The sequence below is a fragment of the Charadrius vociferus genome, unplaced genomic scaffold (genome assembly GCF_000708025.1).
Source record: "Charadrius vociferus isolate BGI_N301 unplaced genomic scaffold, ASM70802v2 scaffold411, whole genome shotgun sequence".
NCBI classification, from domain to species: Eukaryota; Metazoa; Chordata; class Aves; order Charadriiformes; family Charadriidae; genus Charadrius; species Charadrius vociferus.
The window spans coordinates 3093219-3115170 of NW_009646935.1; the positions used below are offsets into that span (position 1 = coordinate 3093219).

The 21952-nt window shown below is 55.2% G+C and overlaps 1 protein-coding gene across 1 annotated transcript; it reads left to right on the forward strand.

Annotated features, from left to right (window-relative positions):
* Positions 1 to 1229: 1229 nt before the first annotated feature.
* Positions 1230 to 21611, forward strand: RRBP1 (ribosome binding protein 1). Its single transcript, XM_009894832.1, has 23 exons — positions 1230 to 1946; positions 5719 to 5867; positions 6101 to 6223; positions 7301 to 7453; positions 7779 to 7897; positions 8662 to 8815; positions 10727 to 10865; positions 11192 to 11379; positions 11568 to 11605; positions 12785 to 12875; positions 13599 to 13691; positions 14139 to 14231; positions 14335 to 14415; positions 14515 to 14604; positions 15035 to 15127; positions 16646 to 16717; positions 16867 to 16962; positions 17414 to 17497; positions 18725 to 18817; positions 19659 to 19742; positions 20219 to 20317; positions 20838 to 20981; positions 21260 to 21611. Exons 1-23 carry the CDS (start codon positions 1250 to 1252, stop codon positions 21296 to 21298), a joined length of 3012 nt encoding a protein of 1003 aa, XP_009893134.1. The 5' UTR covers positions 1230 to 1249; the 3' UTR covers positions 21299 to 21611.
* Positions 21612 to 21952: the final 341 nt, after the last annotated feature.

Here is a 21952-nt window from a genome sequence, read left to right on the forward strand (position 1 = left end):
CGAGAAACCGCAGCCTGGCACCTCCTGGAAAGTGCCCCTTCACAGATTAACTGCCTGCCTTCGGCATCTGGGGGGTTCATGAGCCACCTCGGAGCCACGTGGCGGCGATGCCCTGGTGGGAGAAATGCATGAGTGGGACAGCAGAGAAGAGTTTGGCTTGGAAACTAGGGACGGGGTTCAGTTAGCAATTAAGAGGAGCGGAGGCAGCAGCATCTCCACTCCTCCGCATCTCAGAGCAGGAAGCACGGTCTCCGCGGCTGCTCCCTGTGTTACGGGTGGGGAAACTGAGGCTGGAGAGGAGGGTGGGAAGGAGCCCTGTGCCCAGATTGCCCACCAGCTAATAGCAGAGGTGGGAAGAGAAGTCCCACATCCAGCGCTCCCTTTGCAAGTCTCGCTTCTTCCTGCGGGCATCTGTTGGGGAGATGAGGTAATTAATGACCATGCTTCTTTTTTTTTAGCTTGCATTTATGACTTTTATTGGTATTTACATCTAAAGGAAATGGTTGTGACTTGGTTCTCTGTGTGGCGTCTGTGCACGCAGCATCATTGCTGGGTTGTCTGTCGCAGCTACCCAGCGGGATGTGGTCACCACACGTCCTCCCCGCTGGGCTGGGCAGAAGCCAGCAGTGCCGCAGGGTGCAGGTGGCAAAGGGAGGTGGCCAGGGCTGCTGCAAAGCTGGAGAAGGCTCTCCTCTCCATGCTTTCTCCTTCCAGGGGGATGTTTTATTCCAAAGTTGAGACCTGGATGTGTGTCTGGGTGCAACAAAAAGGCCAAGTTGTCCAGGGAGAGCCCAAATCTTGGCCAACCTGCACCAAACGGTCTGAAAATGAGCTCTCTTACTGCTGCAGGGCTGCAGGTATTGCCTCGGGTCATGCAAAGCCACCCCATTGGACAGGTAATGGGTGGTTGCTCATGGCTGTCTCTGATTGCATCCCTGGTTTTTTTTCTTCCCGCTCGCTCTTTGGTTCTTCTGGAGATTGCTGCACCAGTGAAATTAGTTGCTGTAGTACAACTGGACCACTGGCCGTGGGCAATGTAGTTGAGGAGCAAAAACTTGGGGGTTTGTAGGCAGGTCGCCCTCACCGGAGTTGTGTGAACCTTAAGCATTTGTCTTTTCAGTGCATGGTGCCATTTGGGGACACCAATGTCCATATGAATCTCTCTGCTCAGAGAGAGGCCACTGCATCTCTTCCCACCCCCCCAACTAACTTGTTCTGGTGTCTTGCAGGCACAGAAGAATAAGGCAGGATGGATGTGTATGACCCTCAGACGCTGGGTGTTATGGTCTTTGGAGGTTTTATGGTGATATCAGCCATTGGGATCTTCCTGGTGTCCACCTTCTCCATGAAGGAGACGTCTTATGAGGAAGCCTTGGCCAAGCAACGCAAAGAGCTTGAGAAGACCCAGCAGCAGAAAATAGAGAAAAAGAAGAAAGAGAAACCTGTTGAGAAAAAAGGAAAAGCAAAGAAAAAGGAAGAGAAACCTAATGGAAAGATCCCGGAGCAGCAGACGACTCAGGAAGTGACGGACTCTCCCAAGGCTGTGGTTCTTGAGCCTGCTGTGGTGCCTGAACCTGTAACTGTTGAGTCTCCAATTGCAGCGGTGTCAGTGGCCCCCCAGGAAAAGGAGAAACCTGCTCCATCACCTAAGGAGAAGAGGAAGAAGGAGAAGAAGGTGGCGAAGGTAGAGCCTGCTCCAAGTCCGGTGTTGGCTTCACCTCCTGTCAGCGTCCCCAAAAGTTCTCCCGTCTTGGAGGTGACCCCTAAGGAGGTGCCTGTTGTGGCTGTGCCGCCAGTTGGCACGCAGCAAACTGCTCCAGTCATCAGCTCCGTTGCCATCAAGAAAACCGATGCTCTTCCGAAAAAAAATCTTCCGACCCAAGAGGAGCAGAAGCATGATGGACCTGTCAAGAAGAAGGCTGCATCCAAGAAGAAGAGCGAGCCAGGTACGGCCAAATTTCTCTGCATATATCTCCATTGAGTAAGCCAGCAGGGCATCTTGGTGCTGTTAAAACAGAGCTATCGTGTTCTGAGATCTCTTCATTCTTCTTCAGTGTTGGAAAAAGGGCAGCTGTAGAAAGGCTGTCTCTGGTGAGATGGACCATGTGCGCCAAGGGGAAGGTGGGTTGAAAAAGGCTGTACTGGACTGTAGTTCTCTCTGGGAGGAAGTAGAGCTGAAGTCAAGAGTTTATTGACTTGTTTTCACTCTGTAATGTGTTGCCTCCTGCATCGGGTACCCCTGCTTGGTGCTTAGCTCCTTGGTCCAGCACACAGATGTTGAAGAGTTACAGGTTCCTCTTGGATTTGCTGTTGCATTGGGGGTCTCTTGGGCAGATCTGCACACTGAGAATGAACGGGAAGTGCGTGTACCTGTCCTGAGAGAGGCTACAGCTGCCAAGGTGCTGGACATCTGGGTGGAAAGCCAAGACAACGTGTTTTCCCCCTTCACCCCTGATTGTTAAAAGCACGCAGAAGCTCTACCACGCTTCTGCGGGGAGGTGGGACACTGCTAGAGTTTCCTCCTAGTTCAGAGGAGGTGAAAAACAGCCTGTTGGCGTAGAGAGGATTGAAGGTGTTTTATACTGCAGGGGACTGATCATAGGATAGTTAGAGGGAAGTGACTTTGGATATGTCACAGGGAAGGGAAAACTTGCTTGTCATCTTTCATGCCTCACTTGATTGACTGGGAGATGAAAGAGATTAAAGAAGGTGGTCCTGAACTCTCTGGGTTGTAAATAGGTGCAGGGAGAGGAGAAGCAGCTCCGTAGCTGGATTCTTGCCTCTCATTGCACCAGCATGAACAGTTTAGGGTTTATTTTTGGTTGAGTGATAATTACAGGCACTAAAAATGTGAGTGCTTTCAGACCTGTAGAAGTGTTCCCGTATGGGCATATGGGAGAAATCTCTCAGGTGTTCTCAAAGATGTGATGTGGTGCACACTGGCTTCATTTCTTTGTTTATTTACCAAAAAAAGCCAACCAAACAAAAAGACACCCCTACTTGCTGGCCTTCTCCAGCACATCCAAACCTGGGCTGCTGTGTAACCTGGCAGTTTCCACACCAACGTTTTGGAAGAGGGACTGCTACTCAGTGGGACATTTTGTGGCCACTGGTCTCCAAGGTTGGGTTAAAAGCCTTGTATCTGCCCCTCTGAGGGAAGGATTTTACTAACGGCCATGTCCACACAGTGGTGAGGTTTGAAACGGTTTGAGCAGCCGCTACTGGAGGGTATCGCAGCGATGGTGTTGGGGGAACCGGAGGCCATTGGTGGACACAAGGATGCTCTTCTCTAACACTGAAAAAACATGTCCCCAAATCCAAGCTGAAACAGTTGAGGGAACATGGATGGGAGATGAACTCTTAGCGCTTGTTCAGTTGGGGAGCTTTTTTTGGCTGCTCCAAACATCCACTCCTTTGCGTATGAATTGCCGATCTCGCATATCTTAAAAGCCAAGAGTGATGTTTTAGGTGGTCCTGTAGGATTTTTTCAAAGGAAAGCTCTGGGCAGTATTTGCATCGCGAAGCTGGCTGCAGTTTGACCAAGGTACCGTGGGCAGCCTTTTGGCAGCTCCGGTCTCTCCTCCTCAAAGGCAGAAGCAACAAATTATCCTGTGGCAGATAAAAATGGGTGTTCAGAGTGTTCAAAGACACGTGCTCGGCACTGAAACAGATGGCAAACCTGACAAGGGCGGCGTGGGATATTTTTCTCTTGTGTGGTTTGTCTTTTAGCCTCCTGCGTTGCGCAGAAACTTGCTTGCAAGTGGTGAGGGTGTGCTGGGATCCCATGTCGCTAGCTGTGACAGCAGGAGCCACGCTCTCCCATGAAACACGTGTGGGTACCCACTCTGAGCTGCAGCCTGCCGGCTGTGGGGCTCCACGTGAGGGCCATCCGTGTGTCCCCTGGGCTTTGAGGAGCGGCTCTTCAGACCCCTCGTCCCCGCTGCCCTTTTTCCGTGGCAGCTCTGCCGCCCGACTGCTTCTCGTTTTGTCGCCGCCTTCGGCGCGGCGCGAGGTTTCCGACGCTGCCAAGGGGCTCGGCAGCGGTGTAGGCTTCCTTTTTGCTGCGGCTTGGCAGGCTGCCCCGGCTCCCTTCGCCGGCTCCAAGGTGGGGTTTCGCCTCGTGCCCGCCTTGCGCAAGGCTGGCTTGCGCAAACGCTGCCGGGAGATGGGCAAAATTTCGCTTGGTGGGTGTCCCCCCCACCCACCCGGTGGGACCCGGCGGGACCCGGCCAAGGGAGGTGATGTGCTCTCCCGCATCCGTGCTGTCGCCAGCGTGAGTAAAGTGTGAGCCAAGCTCTCCGGCCCTGGTTGCACAAGGCGGTGGAGCTGCTGGGCAGCAGCTGCCGCTGGGGAGATGGACTTTGCTTGCTGCCAGGTCTCGGCGCCGCCATCCCAAATGGATCTACCAGGAGCCGGGAGCAAACAGCGTGCGCCGGAGCTGCTGGGCGTTCCTGGGCTTTGCCGCTCCGTTGCTGTGGTGGGTTGGCCATGGCTGGCTGCCAGACGCCCACCCAGCCGCTCTCTCACTCCCTCCCAGCAGCAGGATGGGGGAGAAAATAAGATGGGGAAGGTTGTGGGCCAAGATAGAGACAGGGCCATTACTTAGCGATTACTATCGCAGGCAAAACAGGCTCAACTTGGGAAAAACTGATTTAATTTATTTCCAATGAAAATAGAGGAGAAACAGAGACAAAATGAAAACAACACCTTCCCCCCCTGCCCTTCTTCCCAGGCTTAACTTTACTCCTTCCCTCCTGACTCCTCTACCTTCCCTCCCTGGGTGGCACAGGGGGACAGGGGCTGTGGTCACTCCGTAACAGCCCATAACAGCTCCTCTCTGCCACTCCTTCCTGCTCACACCTTTCCCCTGCTCCAGCGTGGGGCCTTCCGTGGGCTGCAGTCCTTCAGGATGAACCTGCTCCAGCGTGGGCTCCTCTGCAGGGGCTGCAGGGGAATCTCTGCCCTGACTCCTGCAGCACCTCCTCCTCCTCCTCCTCCTTCTCTGACCTTGCTGCTTGGGCGGTCCGAGCTCTTCATTCAGGAGACCCTGAGCTTTAGAGGCTCTGGAGCTACTGGAGTCCAAATTGCTTTTTCTTCTGGGATTTTTTAGGAAAATAAACCCATTGGGCCATAGATACTGTGCAGGAACTCCTAAACCACTGCCCGCCACCCTCTATCCACTGTGGTCCTACAGCAGCATCATGGTCCCTGATGCTCCTTGGCTTTCCTGGGTTAGCAGCAGGGTAGGAGAAAAGTTGGAGTCATGTTATTTCTTTAACAAAGAGCTGGAACAAGCCTGCCTGGTGAAAGGTCAGAGATGACCTTGCTGTGCTCTGCATCACTGGCATCGCTGCAGGGGGTGACATTCCCCACCAAGGTTGTGTCACAGTGCGGTCTGGCTTCTGATGCCCAACACATCCCTGCTCCTTGGCACTGGCAAAGCATGTCCAGCTCCTGCTGGGAATCGCTCTGTTTGATGGAGGGTGGTGGGACCAGTAGTAGAGCCAGGCAGAGTGATGGCTGGCTCAAGAAGCACACGTGTGGTGAGTGTCGTCTCCAGCACTTCTCATATTGCTTTCAGTTGGTATCAAGCTTGACTGGAAATCTGGGTGGATGCTGGTTTGAAATGGCAGTTGTGGGGTTGAAGCCAACTGAGATGATGCTACTCAGCTCTGCCGTTGGCTCGAGCGGTTCCAACCCCTCTTTTCTCCTCCCTAGCTCCTGCGGACTCCGACGGGCCTCTCTACCTGCCCTACAAGACGCTTGTGTCCACCGTCAGCAGCATGGTGTTCAGTGAGGGAGAGGCCCAGCGGCTCATCGAGATCCTGACGGAAAAAGCAGGCATTGTCCAGGACACCTGGCACACGGTAGGGCTGCCAGCGCCATCATGGCTGCCCACCACTGGGGCTCTGCCGTGCCTCAGGAGGTGCGGAGGGGAGGGAAGGCGCCCCGTTTTCGGGTAGGCTGTCCCCAAGGCTCAGTCTTGGAGACCAGAGCTGAGTTTTCCCCTGGAGCAGAGAGCAGGATCCCGTGTGTGTCGGGTGGAAGGGATGGGTTTGGAGGTGGTGGTCCCCACTGATGTGCCACCCCGCCCTGGCAGGCCACGCAGAAGGGTGACCCAGTCGCTGTCCTGAAACGCCAGCTGGAGGAGAAGGAGAAGCAGCTCGCTGCCGAGCAGGAGGATGTGGCCGCTGCCAGGAACAAGCTGCGGGAGCTGAGCAAGGTGAGCTCCGCGCGGCCCTCCCGGCATCCCCGGCGTGGGCTCTGCTCGTCGTGGTCACGCCAGAGTGCCTGCCACTGCCCGCACCTCCTACTCCCCGCATCTCATCCCCCTTGGAGGTGAAGCCCAAGGGATGTCTGGGCCTTTCACCTGTTTGTTGTTTCCCCCACACCCCCGAAAAAGGTAGAGGATCCCCTCCTGACCTCCTCTCTGGGCCTGATCCAGCCCAGGAGGAGGCACCAGCCCAAAGAGCCGCGGGGTAGAGCCTGTTGGCAGCCGCAGGAGAAGCAGGGGAAAGCCCTTCCCGTAAGAGACTGCAGCTTTCTGCTGCTTTAGGGAGGAAAAAAAATCCCTTCTCATCTCTGCCTGGATCCCCTGAGCTGAGAAAGAGCCGATCCACAGAATGGTCAGGGTTGGAAGGGACCTCTGGAGATCATCTAGATCCGTCTCTTTTTAAGGAGCCTGATCCTATTTACAGCCCTTTTCCCCGTGTCGGACCCCCATTTCCACCTCTTTTTGGGTGTTGAAGCCAGAACAGATCCCCGCCGCGCTGGGCTCAAGCACCAGGCAGGACCCGGCCGCGGCGAGTCATCCATCTGCCTGCGGGCTGGAGAGGAGAGGGCAAAACCACAGGACATGTTGGGGTGCTGTGCTAAACCCCCTGCCCTCACAGACGGCACTGGGCAGCCCGGCCACCCAACGGAGCATCCCTGCCCCGGCCTGGGGTTTTGGGAGGGGGGCGAGGGTATTTATTTATTTGTTTTCCCGCTTTTGCTCCAAACTTCATGCGATGTTTACCGATCCTCGGGGGCCGGCAAAAATAAAATTCCAGGCTGTCTTACTCCTTTCTCTTAGCTGGCCCAATGTGGAACAACAGTGGCATCCAGTGGCCACAGAGCCCAAAACAAAATGCAGGAGGAAATGTAAGTGCTAAAGGGCGTAGCTGGGCACGGGGGCAGCTCCGAAAGGGCTGAACTTTTTTTTTAAGTCTTCCGAGCTAGGAGGCCACCAATGTCCCATCCCCTTAAAGCGGCGAAACCCAGACGCTGAGGACTAACTGGGTGGCTTCTCTCCTCGAAGGAACTGGCGGCCGAGCGGGCCAAGGCGGTGGCCGTGGAGGGCAAGCTGAAGGAGCAGCTGCTCGCCCGGGAGCGGGAGATCGCAGCCGTGCAGGCACGCATGCAGGCCAGCTACCAGGACCACGTCAGCGAAACGCAGCAGCTCCAGGGCAAGGTGAGCCCCACGCTGTGCTCTGTAGCTTCTTCCTCTGGCTGCCGGGTGGCTTTTTGGTGGCAGATGCGTGGTCTTTTGGAGAAGACTGAGATGTTCGAGAGGACCAGAGCCTTGGGGAGGGGTGAGACCCCGCCGTGCTCCTGGACCATGGTGCTCGAGGGAGAAGAGGCACGTGGGAGCATCCTCATGGGATGTCACATCCCTGGGGGCTGTCAGCACCAGTAGAGACCCCGCTGTGTTGCCAGTCCCTCTTGCTCATCGCGTGGGCTTCACAGGGAGAGCAAAGGGGTTGGCAGCGGCATTAACCCCTCTTGGGCTCCTCTAGATCCGGACCCTGCAGGAGCAGCTGGAGAATGGCCCCAACACGCAGCTGGCTCGCTTGCAGCAGGAGAACTCCATCCTGAGGGACGCCCTCAACCAGGCCACCAGCCAGATGGAGAGCAAGTAAGGCCAGGGCGGGGGGCAGAGGTTGGGACTGCCCTCTAGCAAACCCTGGGGGGTGGTTGTCCATCAGGCTTGGTCACCGCCTTTCCTGAAGGGGCCTCCACAGACACCCCAACTAGCTGGAGGTAGAAGAGGGAGCGAGGAAGAGCTTGCCAAAGGGCTTTTGGGGGGCTGGCAGGGGAACTGAGGATGTTCTTCCTCATGCCCAGGGGTCACCTATGCTGATGCAAAAGCCAGGGAGAAGGGGATAGAAGGTGCAGTAGCAATTCCCCCCTTAGGGGAGCTTGTACAATCAAATTTCAGAAGAAATGCAGCTGGCTCTTTGACGGGAGCGATGCTGCAGAGATCTGAGACCTGTCCGGTGCACGCAGAGCACATAGGAGCTAGGTAGAAGAATTTCACACTCCTTTTTATAGAAAGTCTGAAACAGCTGGTGATTAACAGTGGTAAAATAATTACAGACCGGACTCCAGCTGCTTAGAGCGCTTCCTCTTGTGTCTGGGAACGCAAATCCTCGCGTCCTCTACTTCATGAGAAAGGAATGTCTCCTGTGATTGAAACGCGGCTTTTGAAAAGTGATTTGTCAGCTCTTTCCACCCCCTCCCTGAAGGACCAGGCGTGTCCTAGAAACAGGCGAACGCAACCGTTGAGATGTTTCGAGTCCTGTATCAGGCCCACCGGAGGATGTGTTCCCCCCCCTTAGGTAATATCAGAGATGCTTGACTGGCCCGCGGGCTAAAATAACCCCGCTTCTGTCGGTGCAGGCAAAACGCTGAGCTGGCCAAGCTACGGCAGGAGTGCAACAAGCTGATGAAAGAGCTCTCTGAGAAATCGGAGGTGCTGCAGCAAGAGGAGCAGCAGAAAAAGAGCTGGGAGATCAAAGCGGTGGCCTCGGAGAAGCAGATCGAGCAGCTGCAGGTCAGGCAGGGGCCGGCGAACCCGCTCCCCTCGCGGAGATGGGGCGGGGGGCTGAATTACATGGGATCCGTGCACTCGGCCACGGGAAGAGGTCGGAGGGAGATGAGCATCCAGGGTTGGAAAGCAAGCTGCCTTGCAGCCCTCTTAATTGCCCCCTGCTGCCCCGTTAGTTTGTCACACGCCGTGTGCATTTTGTGCAGCATCGCCGGCAAAGCCCAGGGAGCACGATGCCCTGGTTGAAGTCGTTCTTCTCGCCTGCCCATGAAGCTCACAAGCCTGGTGTGAAGGCGTTGGCGGGGATGCCTAGATGGTGCACGCTCCTGGGTGGCACCTTAAGGCGAGAGGGGAAACCCACTGGCCCCCACCAGCCTGTGCTCGCACAAAAGTGGGTGCTCTTTCTCGACTCAGCTGTTTTTAAGCCCATTGCTCTCCCTCCTTGGTGCAGGAGGTAGAGCTTGCGGTGGCTTTTTTTGTTGTCACCGGGGTGTGGCTGGGTTTGGGATTTTTAGGGGTGTTTAAAGGACACCTCCAAAGTAGAGCACCTGAGCACGCTGTTGGTGGAGGAGCGGCGGTGCGTTGCCGGCAGGCGGGCTGTATCCATGCAGGGAAGAGCATCTTCTGGGGGGGTGGCAGCACTCCTGCTGGGATTTGGCGAAGCCAGGGGGCTGGGAGCGTTGATCCCAGGTACCTCTGACCTGGGAACTTGCACTTCTTTCCCCCAGGGCTGGCAGACAGGGTGAGGGATGTGGTTTGTCCCTCCTGCTGTGGTCTCTAATCACTCTGGCCCCTTTAGGAAGAGGCTGTGGTGGTGGAGACCTTTACTTGCGCATGCCAAAATGGTTTCGTAGAGGTGATCCTAGAGCAAGGGGATTTCAGTATCCTTGGTCTTGATTTTTTGGGTACCTGGGGATGCACATCTCTTTTTGGTGGGCTGGTTTTGGCACCCGCTGCTTTTGCAGGCGAGGAGCAAGGGGTTGACGTGGACATGCTGCCAGCATGAAGGCAGAAGTTGCCTTCCTGACTCAACACCAGCTTCTAGGCATGTTTTTAGGAGAACTTCTCCAGGGCTGTCAGCCTGCTGCACGCCTTAACGCTAATTAACTAAATCATACTAGCTGGAAGACTTTAAAGCCAGCGACGTTTAAGGTGCCTGTGGTGCTAGGGAGAGCGTGCTCCATGGTAACACCTGGAGCTCTGAGCTGAGGGTATGGGATCGAGTCCTCAAAAAACAGAGAAGTCGTGCTTTCTCGGTGGTTCTGGAAGCATCTCTCAGACAGAGACCGGGCTGCTGGTTTACCTTCTTCTGTCCCCTCTGTGCAAAGCAACATCTCTCCATCCGCAACGGTGCGACTCGTACCCGTAGAGCTGCTGGTTTGCAGCATGCTCCTTGTCCTCCTCCTCTGCCTTCCCTCTTGAAGGGCCTGCCTTGGCCCGGCCTCTTCCTCACCTCTTTCTAAGATGGAAAAAAAAGAAAGAAAAAAAAAAAAAAGTCTTCCCTGGCCCAAACCGCACAGAAAATTCCTCCGCATGTGGAAACACGTGGCGGGGTGTCTCCGTCCTGCTACGCACTGTGGCAGTACCTCTCCCTGCTGGGCTGGGGCTGTGCATTAGGACCGGGGCTTTGAGAGGTTTTTCAGAGCTTAGCTCTCTGGAGAAGAAGATGGCCGTGGTCTTGGCCCAGAACTGAGATGTTCGGGTGTTGTCTGCTTCCCACTCGAGGGCTGGCAAATGATAAAACGCATGCACGCGCGAGGCAAGATGCTTCACGTAGAGGGGGAGCACGGGGGAAGGATGACTTAACCCCCTCCAAAGCACAGCTTAAAAATAACATTATGCGACATGCGGAGCTTTGCTTCAAATTGGCCGGGGTGCCTGGCACGCTACGGAAAGCCTTCTCTTCCTGCCGTGTAGGCTTCCCAAAGGGAAGTGGAGGCGACGCTGCAGAAGAGGCTGGATGAAGTAAGCGACGAGCTCCGCAAAACCCAGACCAGCTACAAAAGCCTGTTGGCAGACACGGAAAAGGCCAAAGGACAGCAGCAGAGCGTTGCCGGTGAGGACCCCGGATCGGTGCAGGGAGAGGCGTGGGGCAGACTTGGAACTTTCAGGGCTGGTGGTGGTGGGGGGGGGCAGGATGTGTAGACCTGGGGTTGCGTGGGGCTGCTCGGTGTTGGTGTGAGCAAGATGCAGGACTGGTCCACGGTCGTATCCGAGGATGCCACTCCAATACCTTTCCCTTCCTGCCCTTCCTGTGCCTCCTGAAAGCATCCACGGCCAAGGCTTCTTTGCCCAAGGGTCCTGCTTGGGCAGGGCAGGGTGGGGAGCCTCCAACTTTATTTGCACTTACCTTACTGTGTTGCTCATCCCCGCCTCCGACAGAACTGCAGGCCAAGCTGCTGAGCTCCGAAGCGGAGGTTAAAAGCAAGTTGCTGGAGCTGGACAACGTGAAGGGGAAACTGCAGGATGCCAGCTCGGAGAACGCGAAGCTCCTGGAGAGGATCAAATCCATCGAAGCTCTGCTGGAGGCAGGCCAGATGAGGGAAGCGGAAAAAGACAGAGACTTGCAGGTCGCGTGCCTGTTTTGTCGGGGTGGGAGGAGGAGAGGGGGTTGCACCACTCAAACAAGTGTTTTTGCACCGTGTTAACGCAGCACTAGCGCTGTCTGTGCTCTGGGATCCCCTCTGGGATGCTGCAGAAAGGGCTGACCTGCATCACGTGCCTAGGGCAGGTAACAAAAGTGTTCTCTCTCTTCCAGGCAGCCAATGAAGCAGAAATGAAGCAGCTGCGGTCAAGGTGGGTCTAGGTGGACTGCCACAGCACCTCCAGCTTGCTGTCCGTGTGTCCCAGGCTTCCCTGGGCACTGAGCCCCGTGGGTGAGGGCTTCTTGCCCTCTCTGTTAGGCAGGCGTCGGGACCACAAAGCTGGGAAGACAAAGTCAATCCTGGCCAACAGAGCCGTTTAAAATACGAATTGGCTCCGGCTCTGGCCCCAAATAACAGCCAGCCCCTTCTGAAGTGAGACAGTAATTGCTGGCAGGCACATGGAGGCTAACTGCCCCTGCAGAACAAGAGGTGGTGTTGGTGCTGGGGGAGGGATGTCTCTGATCAAAGCCCTTGCTCAAAGCTGGGCCAACCAAAGGAGGGTTTTTGGGGATGTTTCCAGGTATCTCCTGGGATGGAGATTGTCCACCCCTCTGGGTCTCCGTTCCAGTGTTTGACAACCTTCCCCCGCCCCTCCCCGGGGTGAAGAAAGGTTTCCTGGCATTTAACTGGAGTTTCCCGTGTCACAACTCGTGCCTGTTGCCCCTTGTCCATGTGCTGGGCACCTTCTAGAAGGCTCAGGCTCTGCACTGGGGGGAGATTTCTCAGCTGCCCCTGCTGCCAGCGAGCATCCAGCATTCCTCTAAAGGAGGGCAGCCGTTCAGTTGTCCTGGGACCCCGAGAGACTTGGGTGGTTCTTGTCAAGGGCCTGAACCTTCCTTGGTCTGCTCGAGCTGAGGCTCCCTCCAGCGCAGATGGTGGATCTGAGGGTGTGAAGGGAAGCTGCAGGCTCTTGGGCGTCTAGTCGGCAACCCTGATTTATGGCTGCTCAAGATAGTAGGTTGATACTTTCAAAATGCAGAGCTGTGGGCTATCGCAGCCTAACGAGCCGTGGACAACAGTGTGTTGGGAGCAGTCCCAGTTGTGTAAGCCGGAATTTCTGGCCTTTGGATCAGGTTACTTCTTCCTTTTGTCCCAGGTGTACAGCCAGCCAGCTGCTTGCTTGCTTGGTATTGCTGATAAGCCGATAGAAAACTAGATCCCACTCCATCATTGCCAGGGCCACGGTTTTTAGTCCCACTCCCTCCTTCTCCTGCTCTGTGTGGATCCCGGAGCAGACTGGGATAGGAAGGGCTGTGGTCCCCTTCGCGACAGCTCAGTACCTGTGAGGGAGGTGGACGCTGAGACTCACTCCTGCATCCTGCCCTTCCAGGCTCCAGGAGAAGACGGACCAGCTCTCGTCCTTGGAAAGGGAAGCCACAGAGCTGCGAGAGGCGGTGGAGCAACAGAAGGTGAAAAACAACGTACGTGAGTGAACCGGGCTCTGCTTTTGCTGCTCATGGTTTTTTTTTTTCCCTCCAAACCCCACATCTCTGGGGTTTGAATGACAACCTATCGTAGTTGGCTACCTATGGCTCTGTGGCATGGTCAGAGACTGTTCCAGCCCCGTGGAGCACTGGAGGCATCGCCTCGTCTGCCGGAGAGCAGGAATCACAGGCTGCGCAGCTTGAGCTGATGAGCTGCAGTGAGCAGTGGGCTGCCTGGGTGGAGGTGTCCGTCCCCTGTTCTCTTGGGAGGTTTAGGACCTGGTAAGTCAGGGAGATCCTACCCTGGCAGGGTCAAGGCAATCCCTGAGCAGGAGTTCCTCACACCTCATTGCTCCTCTGCTCCTTATCCCTCAACTACAAGGTGCTATCAGTTTTGTGGAGGCAACCTTGCAGCCCTCCACTTGGCCTGTGTCCTCTCCAGGCAGCTCTCGGCATCCTGAGGGCTGCTGCTGGAGCTCCTGCCTCCATCCAGCTCTGCTCAAGACCACCGCCTGAGCAATGTGGTGCATTGGGCCACTGCAAGGATGGAGGGGAAAGGGGCGCACGTGGGCAGTGGGATGGAAGACCGTTGACAAAAGTCACGGGCTGCTTCCCGTTTTCCTGAGTGGAGGCTTTGAAATCCTCCGCAGTGCCAACAAGCATCTTGGTGGCCTTCAGCGTGATGTGTGGCTTATTGCCCTCTGTGTGTGGTCTCGGCAGGACCTTCGCGAGAAGAACTGGAAAGCAATGGAAGCGTTGACCACGGTGGAAAAGGCGTGTGAGGAAAAACTACTTGCTGCTACAAAAGCAAAGGTGAGCCCAGCATTTTTCTGTAGTGGTGACGCTGGTGGCATAAGGGCAGCCATTCATCCACCCCAAGCCACCAGAGATGCTTACCCTGGGTTGCCTGACTCCTCTTAGGAGCAGTGCTGGCCCAACCCTCCTGCCAGCTTCTCCAAAGCTTGTCTTGAGGGCCTCGTACAGGTCATGGTTAGGGAACTGGACTAGACATGGGGGGTTGGACTAGATGATCTCCAGAGGTCCCTTCCAACCCTAACAATTCTGTGAATTCTGTGAACTGGGAAGATGGGTGAACTGGAAGGGACGTTTTGGCAGTTCTTGACGAGAGCAGTTTTCTCTGTTGGCTGGTTTCCCTGTGCCGGCTCACCCCTATAGGCATGGAAAAGCAGGACCGGTGTTGGCAGCCTGGCTGGCAGGCGCCCCACACCTCCATCCCATGCCAGTTTGTCCCTCTTACAGGAAGAGCTGGCCCAACAGCTGGATGCCCTCCAGACGCAAACCAAGCAGACGCTGCTCTCTGCCGTCCCCGGAGTCACCGTGTCCTCGCAGCAGGTGGGCACGGGCTTTCTCAGACACCCGCAGAGCCTCCAGCACATGGGAAAGACAGACATCTAAGTGTCCTTTTTCTTCCCCGTCCTCTTTTTTTCAAACTCAGGATTATGACACGTGGCTACAAGAGTTTAAGGAGAAGACCGTGGGTGTGCTCAAGCAGCAGACGATTACAACAGAGTCCCCGGTAAGCGAAGGGGCTGGAAAGCGGAGGGGCAAGGGAGTGCCTGAGGGTCACTCATTTCTTTTCCTCACCTCTCTCTCCATCCCTTCCCTCTCTTTTCAGGATTCAGCACTTAAATTAAAAGAGGCAGAGGAAGCGCAAAGCACTTTACAAGCAGAATGTGAGCAGTATAGAGCTATCCTTGCAGAGACGGTAAGTTGCAGTGTTGCCTCTGTCTTGATCTGCCACTAGAAGTACCTCCTGAGAGGTCTCCTGGCAGCCCAGGCTGCCTGTGGGCTCATGGTGGGCATCCCTCAGTATGTTGGGGGGCTGCCATATGGAAGACTATTTGCCAGTGAGACAGGGGAATAGGAGAAACCTGAATTTCTAGAGCTCTTCTTCAGCCTAATTGTGTTGGAAACCTTCCTGGTGGTGGTGGGATCTGGCCACAGCAAGGGCTCTGATGAGCAGGGTGGCTGAGCCAGTCTGCTCAGAGCTCCTAGCTCCACCGGAGGGGGGTGTCACCTGTTCTTTGGCCCAAATCCTTGGAGAGATGTTAGGTATGCCAGGGCTTCCAGCCCTGACGCTGCTTGGCTTGGGAGGGCTGGAGGAGGTTTGGGCTCAGCTGAAGCTTTGCCAACAGGAAGGGATGCTGCGAGACCTGCAGAAGAGCGTGGAGGAGGAGGAGCAGGTCTGGAAAGCAAAGCTCACGGCATCTGAAGAGGAACTCCAAAAGGTGCGTGTTTAGGACACACCTGGGTTTGTTGCTCCTGGAGCTGGACTTACAGGAGCAGAGGGGCTGTTGGCTATAAATGGGATGGTGACCCTAACTGTTCCTGCCAACCTGGAACGCTGAGACACAAGGACGTTTCTTCCCAAATCCACCCCTCCTGTCACCAAACCAGCAGACACCAGCCCACCTCCTGTAGGAGCTCAGCCTCCCTTCTTCCTGGGTCCCACCTCCCCGCCTGGTGTGTGCCAAGACCCTGCCAGTGGAGCTGGAGGACTGGTTGCAGCTCCCCAGTTCAGGCATGGCAGTTGGGAAACCATGTCACGGCTTCAGTAATCCAAGCTCCGATGCTTGGAAATTGGGCTGAGCCCTCCTGGTGGGTGCTGGCTTGACGGGAGGAGAGCACGTGCAGGGCTCTTGGACTCCCATTTTCAGAAGAACTTGGCTTGTCCTCAAAACCCGGGTTACCTTGGCGTTCGTTGAGCCTTCAGAAGGGAGCTGAGGTCCAAGCCACGTACTGCACATAGTTTTGGGTCCAGCTGTCTGTCTAGCTCTGGGTACCACTCTTCCTAGTTAAAAAGCCAGGCGGCAGCTGCCAGAGAGCCGTTGTTGCCTGGGAGTTCGGTGGGGAGCGTGTTTCCTGAGCTCTCGTGACTTAGCTGGAGTCTAGGAGAACTTGGCTGGCTGTGCCTTGTCTGCAAAGTGCACTTAAGTTATCTCCTCCCTCTTGAACGCAGGACTGAGATGAAGCTGCTTTCCACAGTCTGGCCGCTCCCCATCCATCACATGGGGTTTTGAAGTTAACTGGGGCTGCAGGGAGGTGGGGGAGCTCTTGTACAGGAGGTCTTTGATTTCTCAGCCCGTTGTTGGCTCCTGCGGCGCCAGCGCTGCTGAGGACTGGTGTAGGATTGCACGGGGGGGTGACGTGGCTGCTGGTGTGTGCTGGCAGCAGGGTATACCTGATGGGCTGAACGTCTGGTGGCTAGAGCAGGTCCCAGAGCAGTCCTGCCTCTCTGCGGAGAAGAGGTGCATTCCTCCTTTCCAAAAAATTCAGCAACCGTGGAGTCCTCTTCAAAAAATCGGTCCAGGTTTAAATGCAAACCCCGAGTTTTTTCTGATAGCTTGGCTTCTCTTAATAGCAAAGCCCATAACACCTCATTGGAAAGTCTACCTTGCTGCTTCCAAACCAAAGGCGCGTTTTCAGTAGGAAACTTGCACTGAGTCTGGTGCCAGTTTCTCGGGTGTTGAAAGCTGACTGCAGCCAGCTGAAGTCCTGCAGGCAAAAACTGTTACCTCGCTCCACGATTTACAGCCTGGGCTTGTTGGACTCGTCCTCCCTGGGAAGAGGAGCTCCACAGCCTGCAGGGCAGGAGCTCCGCTTTGGTGTCAGGTCTCTTCCACACTTGGGTAGAGGATGAAGTGGGAGAGGTGGGAATGAAACACTGGCCAGTTTTTGGTTGAAGGAAAGATGCTCGGTGTCCACGTGAGATGCCATTCACTGACCTCTGATCCTTTCTGGCTTAGTCACAACTCCAGCTGAAATCTCTTGAAGACATGGTGGAGAAGTTGAAAGCAGACCTGCAGAGCACAGATCAGGTAAGGCTTTTTTGGGTGTGGGAGAAGGGCTGGATCGGGATCCATCTCCTGACTTGCCCTGGGGAAGGCAGGCTTGGACCATGGGATGTTTGGGATGCGTTGGACCTCAAACAGTCAACTCCCTCCTGCTTTCCTCCCTTTTAATCCAGCTCAAGGAATACACCTCTCTTCTGGAAACACAACTGGAAAATCACTTGGAGACAGCCAGCTCCGAACGCCAAAACTACACAAAAGAAGTTGAAGTCGTAAGTGTGGCGGCCGTTACTTCTTAAACACTTCTTTCTCCTAAGCCTGACTCACCACCCATCCATGTTTTGGGGATTTGGGGAGTGCCCTCAGGTTCTGCAGCTTTGCAAAGCAGGAGAAAACAGATAGAGGCGTTTGCTCCAGTCTGGGTTGTAAACACCTAAAGTCAGGAGATCCAGTGGCAAGGTGATGGGACAGGGAGGTGTGTATGGAGATGCTGGCCACTGGTCCTTGGTAGCCTGTGGGGTTTCTGCGGCTCAGGTGGGATGGAGCTGTCTCCCAGCTGTCTCTCTCTCACTGAGCGGGCATCAGCAGGCAGGTTAGCAAGTGATGCCAACGTGGCCTGTTTTGAGAAGATACTGCATCATATAAATGCTTCCTTGGGCCAGAGGCCTCCAAAACCAAGTACATAAACGGAGTTTTTTTTTTCTTTCTGTTCCTCCTTGACAGTTGAGGCAGCTCTTGTCAGAGTCCCAGAAGCAGCTGGAGGCAGCGAAGACGGAAACGCAGAAGCAGAGCAAGGAGCTGGCCCTGGTAAGGGGGGACCCCCGGAGCTGCCCTGCTGGGACCTCCCTGCTCGGGTTTGGGGAGGAGGGCACGGCCAGTGCACGGGGAAACCTGGTCCTGCCGGACACCAGCCGGATCCGGCTTTCAGAGGAGATGTTTGAGATCCAGGAGGAGCTGTTTATTCGCCTGCCTTTCCTCCCGTGATGGGGGCGGGAAGGAAGGGAGAGCGGCAAGGCTTGCGCAGGATGGTGTGTAGCAGAAAAACCCAGCCGCCCCACACTGGACACTGGGTACCCCAACACCGCCCTGGGGCAGGGGTTTGGGTGCCTTAAGCATCCATCCATCCATCCATCCGTCCATCCACCTCCGGATGGGAGGACTGAGGCTGTGCAGCCCGTGTGTAGAGGTCTCTCGGGGAGCTGAGGGATGGAGCTAGGTTTCTGCAGGTAAGCTGGGGAGAGGACCGGGATCTAGGGCCAGGAGAGCTAACAGACCTGCCAAAACCATGAGGGCGGTTGTTTGTAGATCCATACTTTGATTGTGAGAGGCTCAGAGGTTGTATTTAAAATCCTTGGCGGTACTGCTGCCTTGCAGAGCCTCTCCGAGCAAGCGAGCCGGGAGTATGGTTTCCCTTGGGATCCATGACCCTTCCCTCGCAGCTGCCACCGTCCAGCTGGCTCCGCGAGCCGACGCAGCCCCTTGCTCTCTGGGGAACGTGGCGCAGGGTGGTCGTTAGCCTTGATCTTATTAGATGGTCAGGCGGTTGTAAGAGTGGAACACATTTACCTTCATCCAGTGACCTTCCCTTTCTTCTGACCGAGCACGCTGTTAGCTCGCACGCAGCGTGACCGCCGCTGCCGCAGTGATGCAGGATGGAGCTCTGGTAGATGGAGGGAGGGGAGGGGACAGTGTTCAAATCACTGCCTCCCCAGCCATCCCGGCTGCGATCGATGGCAAAATGGGACCTGCCACCCTTTCTCAATTGCTTTATTTAACACCTCAACTGTGTGTTAGTGCAAACCCTCAGCAGTGGCTTTAAACCAAGGGGCGAGTTTAAACCTGTTGTGCCTCAAGCTGCCCAGGTTAGGTACCACCATCCTGCATCTAGCCGAAACGGAGGTGGTTTTTCAAACATTTCAGCTCGTGTGCAAGCGAAAAAGCCGGCAAACTTTATCTATAGGTCCTTGTGGGTCTCGTTAAGGGCTACGGTGTGGGGATGTGTAACTGAGCCGGGCTTACTGGTCCTCCTTCCAGGTCAGGCAGCAGTTGGGTGAGATGAAGAGCCATGTACAGGATGGAGAAGTAGTGGGGTTACAAGCTGACCCAAGCGAGCCTGCGCCCCTCGAGGTTAGGGTGGTGAGACCGCCGCCCGTGGAGGCGCTGACCCTTAACCATGTCCCTTGTCCTCTCTAACTGCATGGAGAGCTGCATGTGGCTTTTGCTCAGGGCTGTCGTGTCTCCTGTCCTGTGTGTTGGAGGGAAGCCAGCCCCCGTCCCTTCAACCATGTGTCTTATTCCAACGGGAACACTCCGTCATGGCATCAGACTGGCGGGATTTTGGGGGAGGCAGGCAGAGGGGTGCTGGGAGCCCTCGGGCCGGCATTGCCACACGACAGTGCCCCGTTGGGTTCGGTGCTTGGGTCTCCTTGGAGGAAGGGGACACCCTGACAGAGCTGCGCTGCGATCCCTTCCCAGCCTGTGGGGATTAGGATTACAGAGGCTCCGTCAATCCTGCTGGAGCCGGGCTGAGAGCATTAGCAGCGGCTCTTCCCTTTCAGGCTAACGCCTCTCGCCGGTGGCGGTGCTGCCACGAGCCAGGCTCCGTCTCTGACCTTTAATCCCGTTAAGTGTGGAGCCTTCTCCCAGGCACGGGGACCTGCCAGGCACGTCCTGCGCTGTGGGGGTGCCCCTCCTCCCTAGTCCCTAGTGCCTCTGCCTGAAGAGCAGGCAAAATTTGGCAAGGCAAAGCCAAGCCCCAGGCTCGCCATCGGCATCCTCTCGGCTTTTGTGCGGAGAGGGAATGCCGCTACCTATTGCCCTTTGGTGCCCTGGGGAAAGCTTCAGTCTTCGTTTCTTGTGTCTAGCCCAGCTTTCGTGGTGGTGTCCCCGCTGGCTCATCTCCTGGCTCTTTTTTTTTTTATTTTATTTTAATTTTATTTCTGGCTGCTTTCCCCTTTTCTCAACACAGTTGAAAACCCAGCTGGAGCAAAACGAAACGCTGGTGGAGAAGGAGCAAGTGCTGCGGCAAAAGCTGGCGCTGGAGCTGGAGGAGGTGGGTGCGGGCGAGGAGGATATGAGGGTTTGCAAAGCCTTTATGGGTTCTTGGCTGCTACTGAAGCCCAAAAATTAATTCGAAGGTTTTTCCCCATCCCTGTCCGCTTCTCAGACATCGCCATGTTCCCTCACGCACCTGAAGAACTTCTACCAGCAGCCACATGGCATTGCTGTCCCCTCGGATTGCCCCTCTCCCACTCCCCCCGTGGTTTTTGCCAGCACTTTCCCTTGAGGATTAAGGGCTTTAGCTGGTTTTCATGCCGCTTCTGGTGAGAAATGCCATCTTCCCGGTGGAAGCTGGATCAGCAAAAGCAGTGCATCACATTTAGCATCCAACCGTCCAACAGCGGCTGTATAACCCAACTCTTCACCAGAGGCAGACCCACCGGGGACCAGGGGCTGTACGGGGCAGGGTGCAGGAGGTACCTGCCGCTGTTAGCTGATGTGCTTATGGAGTACGTGTCCCCTTTCCAGGCCCAGAGGTCAGCGTGCAGTTTGCAAGCAGAGCTGGAAAAGCTGCGACTGGCTGAAAATGCAGCAGCTTCAAACCCGGAGGAGGCTCAGCATCTCAAGGTGATTTGGCTGCCCTGCTCTCTTGTGCTTGGGGTTCAGCCAAGACAGCAAAAGCCACGTCCAAGTGGGAGTACGGGCATGATTGGTCATTCTTGGGGATGGTGGGGCAAGGTAGAAGGTTCCCTTGCAGGTAGCTGCCTGCCCCGGGGCTGGCTGTGAGCTCTGATGTGGCTCAAGGACATGAGGATGCAAGTCACAGCCCCTTGATCCATGTTGGCCAAGATACGGGTGATGCTCTGAGCAAATGCTCTCACAGGCTGGGCTTTTCACTTATTGGGAAACCATTCTGCTCCCATGAGGCTGTCTCAGCCCATGGCGTCTCCGGGGAGCCAGAGTGAGCTATGGGCTGGGGTGATGCCTGGCCTCTCCAGCAAGAAGGGAGCTGGGTGGTGCTCCTCTGACTTGCGACCACCGAGGCGGCTCGGTGCCGGTCCGAGGTGACCTGAGGTTTTTTAAGGGGGGGAAGGTCACCAGACAGCAAAGAAGCTCAGGCAGATGCCTTCTTTTTACTCCCATGTAGGAAAGACTTGAAAAAGAAAAAAAATTAACAAAGGACCTGGGCCAGGCAGCAACCAAACTACAGGAGCTACTGAAGGTTACCCAGGACCAACTGGCCAAAGAGAGAGAAACAGTGAAGAAGTTGAAAGAACAGCTTCAGGAAACGGTACTTGTGGTGGCCACGGCCATCCCTCCCCTTGATGCCAGCAGAGGCTGCAGGGAAGCGCATGTCCAGGCAGTGGTTTAAAACCAGAGGCAAGGTGGCACTTGCTTCCAGAAACCATCTGGGTGGCTTTTGGGAAGCCCTGGGACACGAGATGGTGGTCATGGTTCTCCCTGCCCAGAAGGCAGGACTTGGCCCATCTGTGAAACGCTTTCATGCCTGAGCTGCCAGGAGAATGTTGAGATGCAGTTGAGTAACCTACCTCTCTTTTCCTTCTCCAGGGGGAAGAAGACAGTTCGAAGGAAGGGACTTCAGTTTGACGAGTCTGTGACCTAGACCTTACCATTCAACTTACCAAAATGCCTTACACATTCCTAAAAATAAAAATATATGCTGAACTTACTGTAGATAAGATACAAGCCATTAGTGACCCAAAACCTAGTTTTCAAAGTTTTAAAAAAAAATTATATATATATATATAAAACCCCAACCCAGCCAGTAAACACTGCAGGCCGACGTTTGTAAGAAAATCTTCATACTGTTTTGTACAACTGTTTGTTCCCCTGGAAGAGCCGCTCTGGCCGCGTCAGGGCAGGCGCTTCGCCCTCCTGTCGATGCCGAACCCACGAATGTGTGAAAAGGGAAGACTGCGTTTGTACATCAACCGGTGCAATTATTATTATATTTTTTTTCTTTTTTTTTTCTTTTTTTTTCTTTTTTTTTCTGGGGAGTGAGAGAAGCGTGAAAGTAAGACCCACCACGGAAGGACGCCTCTCTTTGAGGGGTGGCCCTTGGCACGTGTCCTTTTTGTGTATTTCTGGGTGGCGATGCCATTAAAACGATGTAGTGAAGACAGCTTGTCCTTGCTTTATTTTTCTGGTTATTAGTTAATTTATATATTTTTCTTTTTTTTTAAGTCTGCGGGCCAGGCAGGTCTTTTCGGGGTGACTTAAGAAGGACCCAGCAGAGAATTT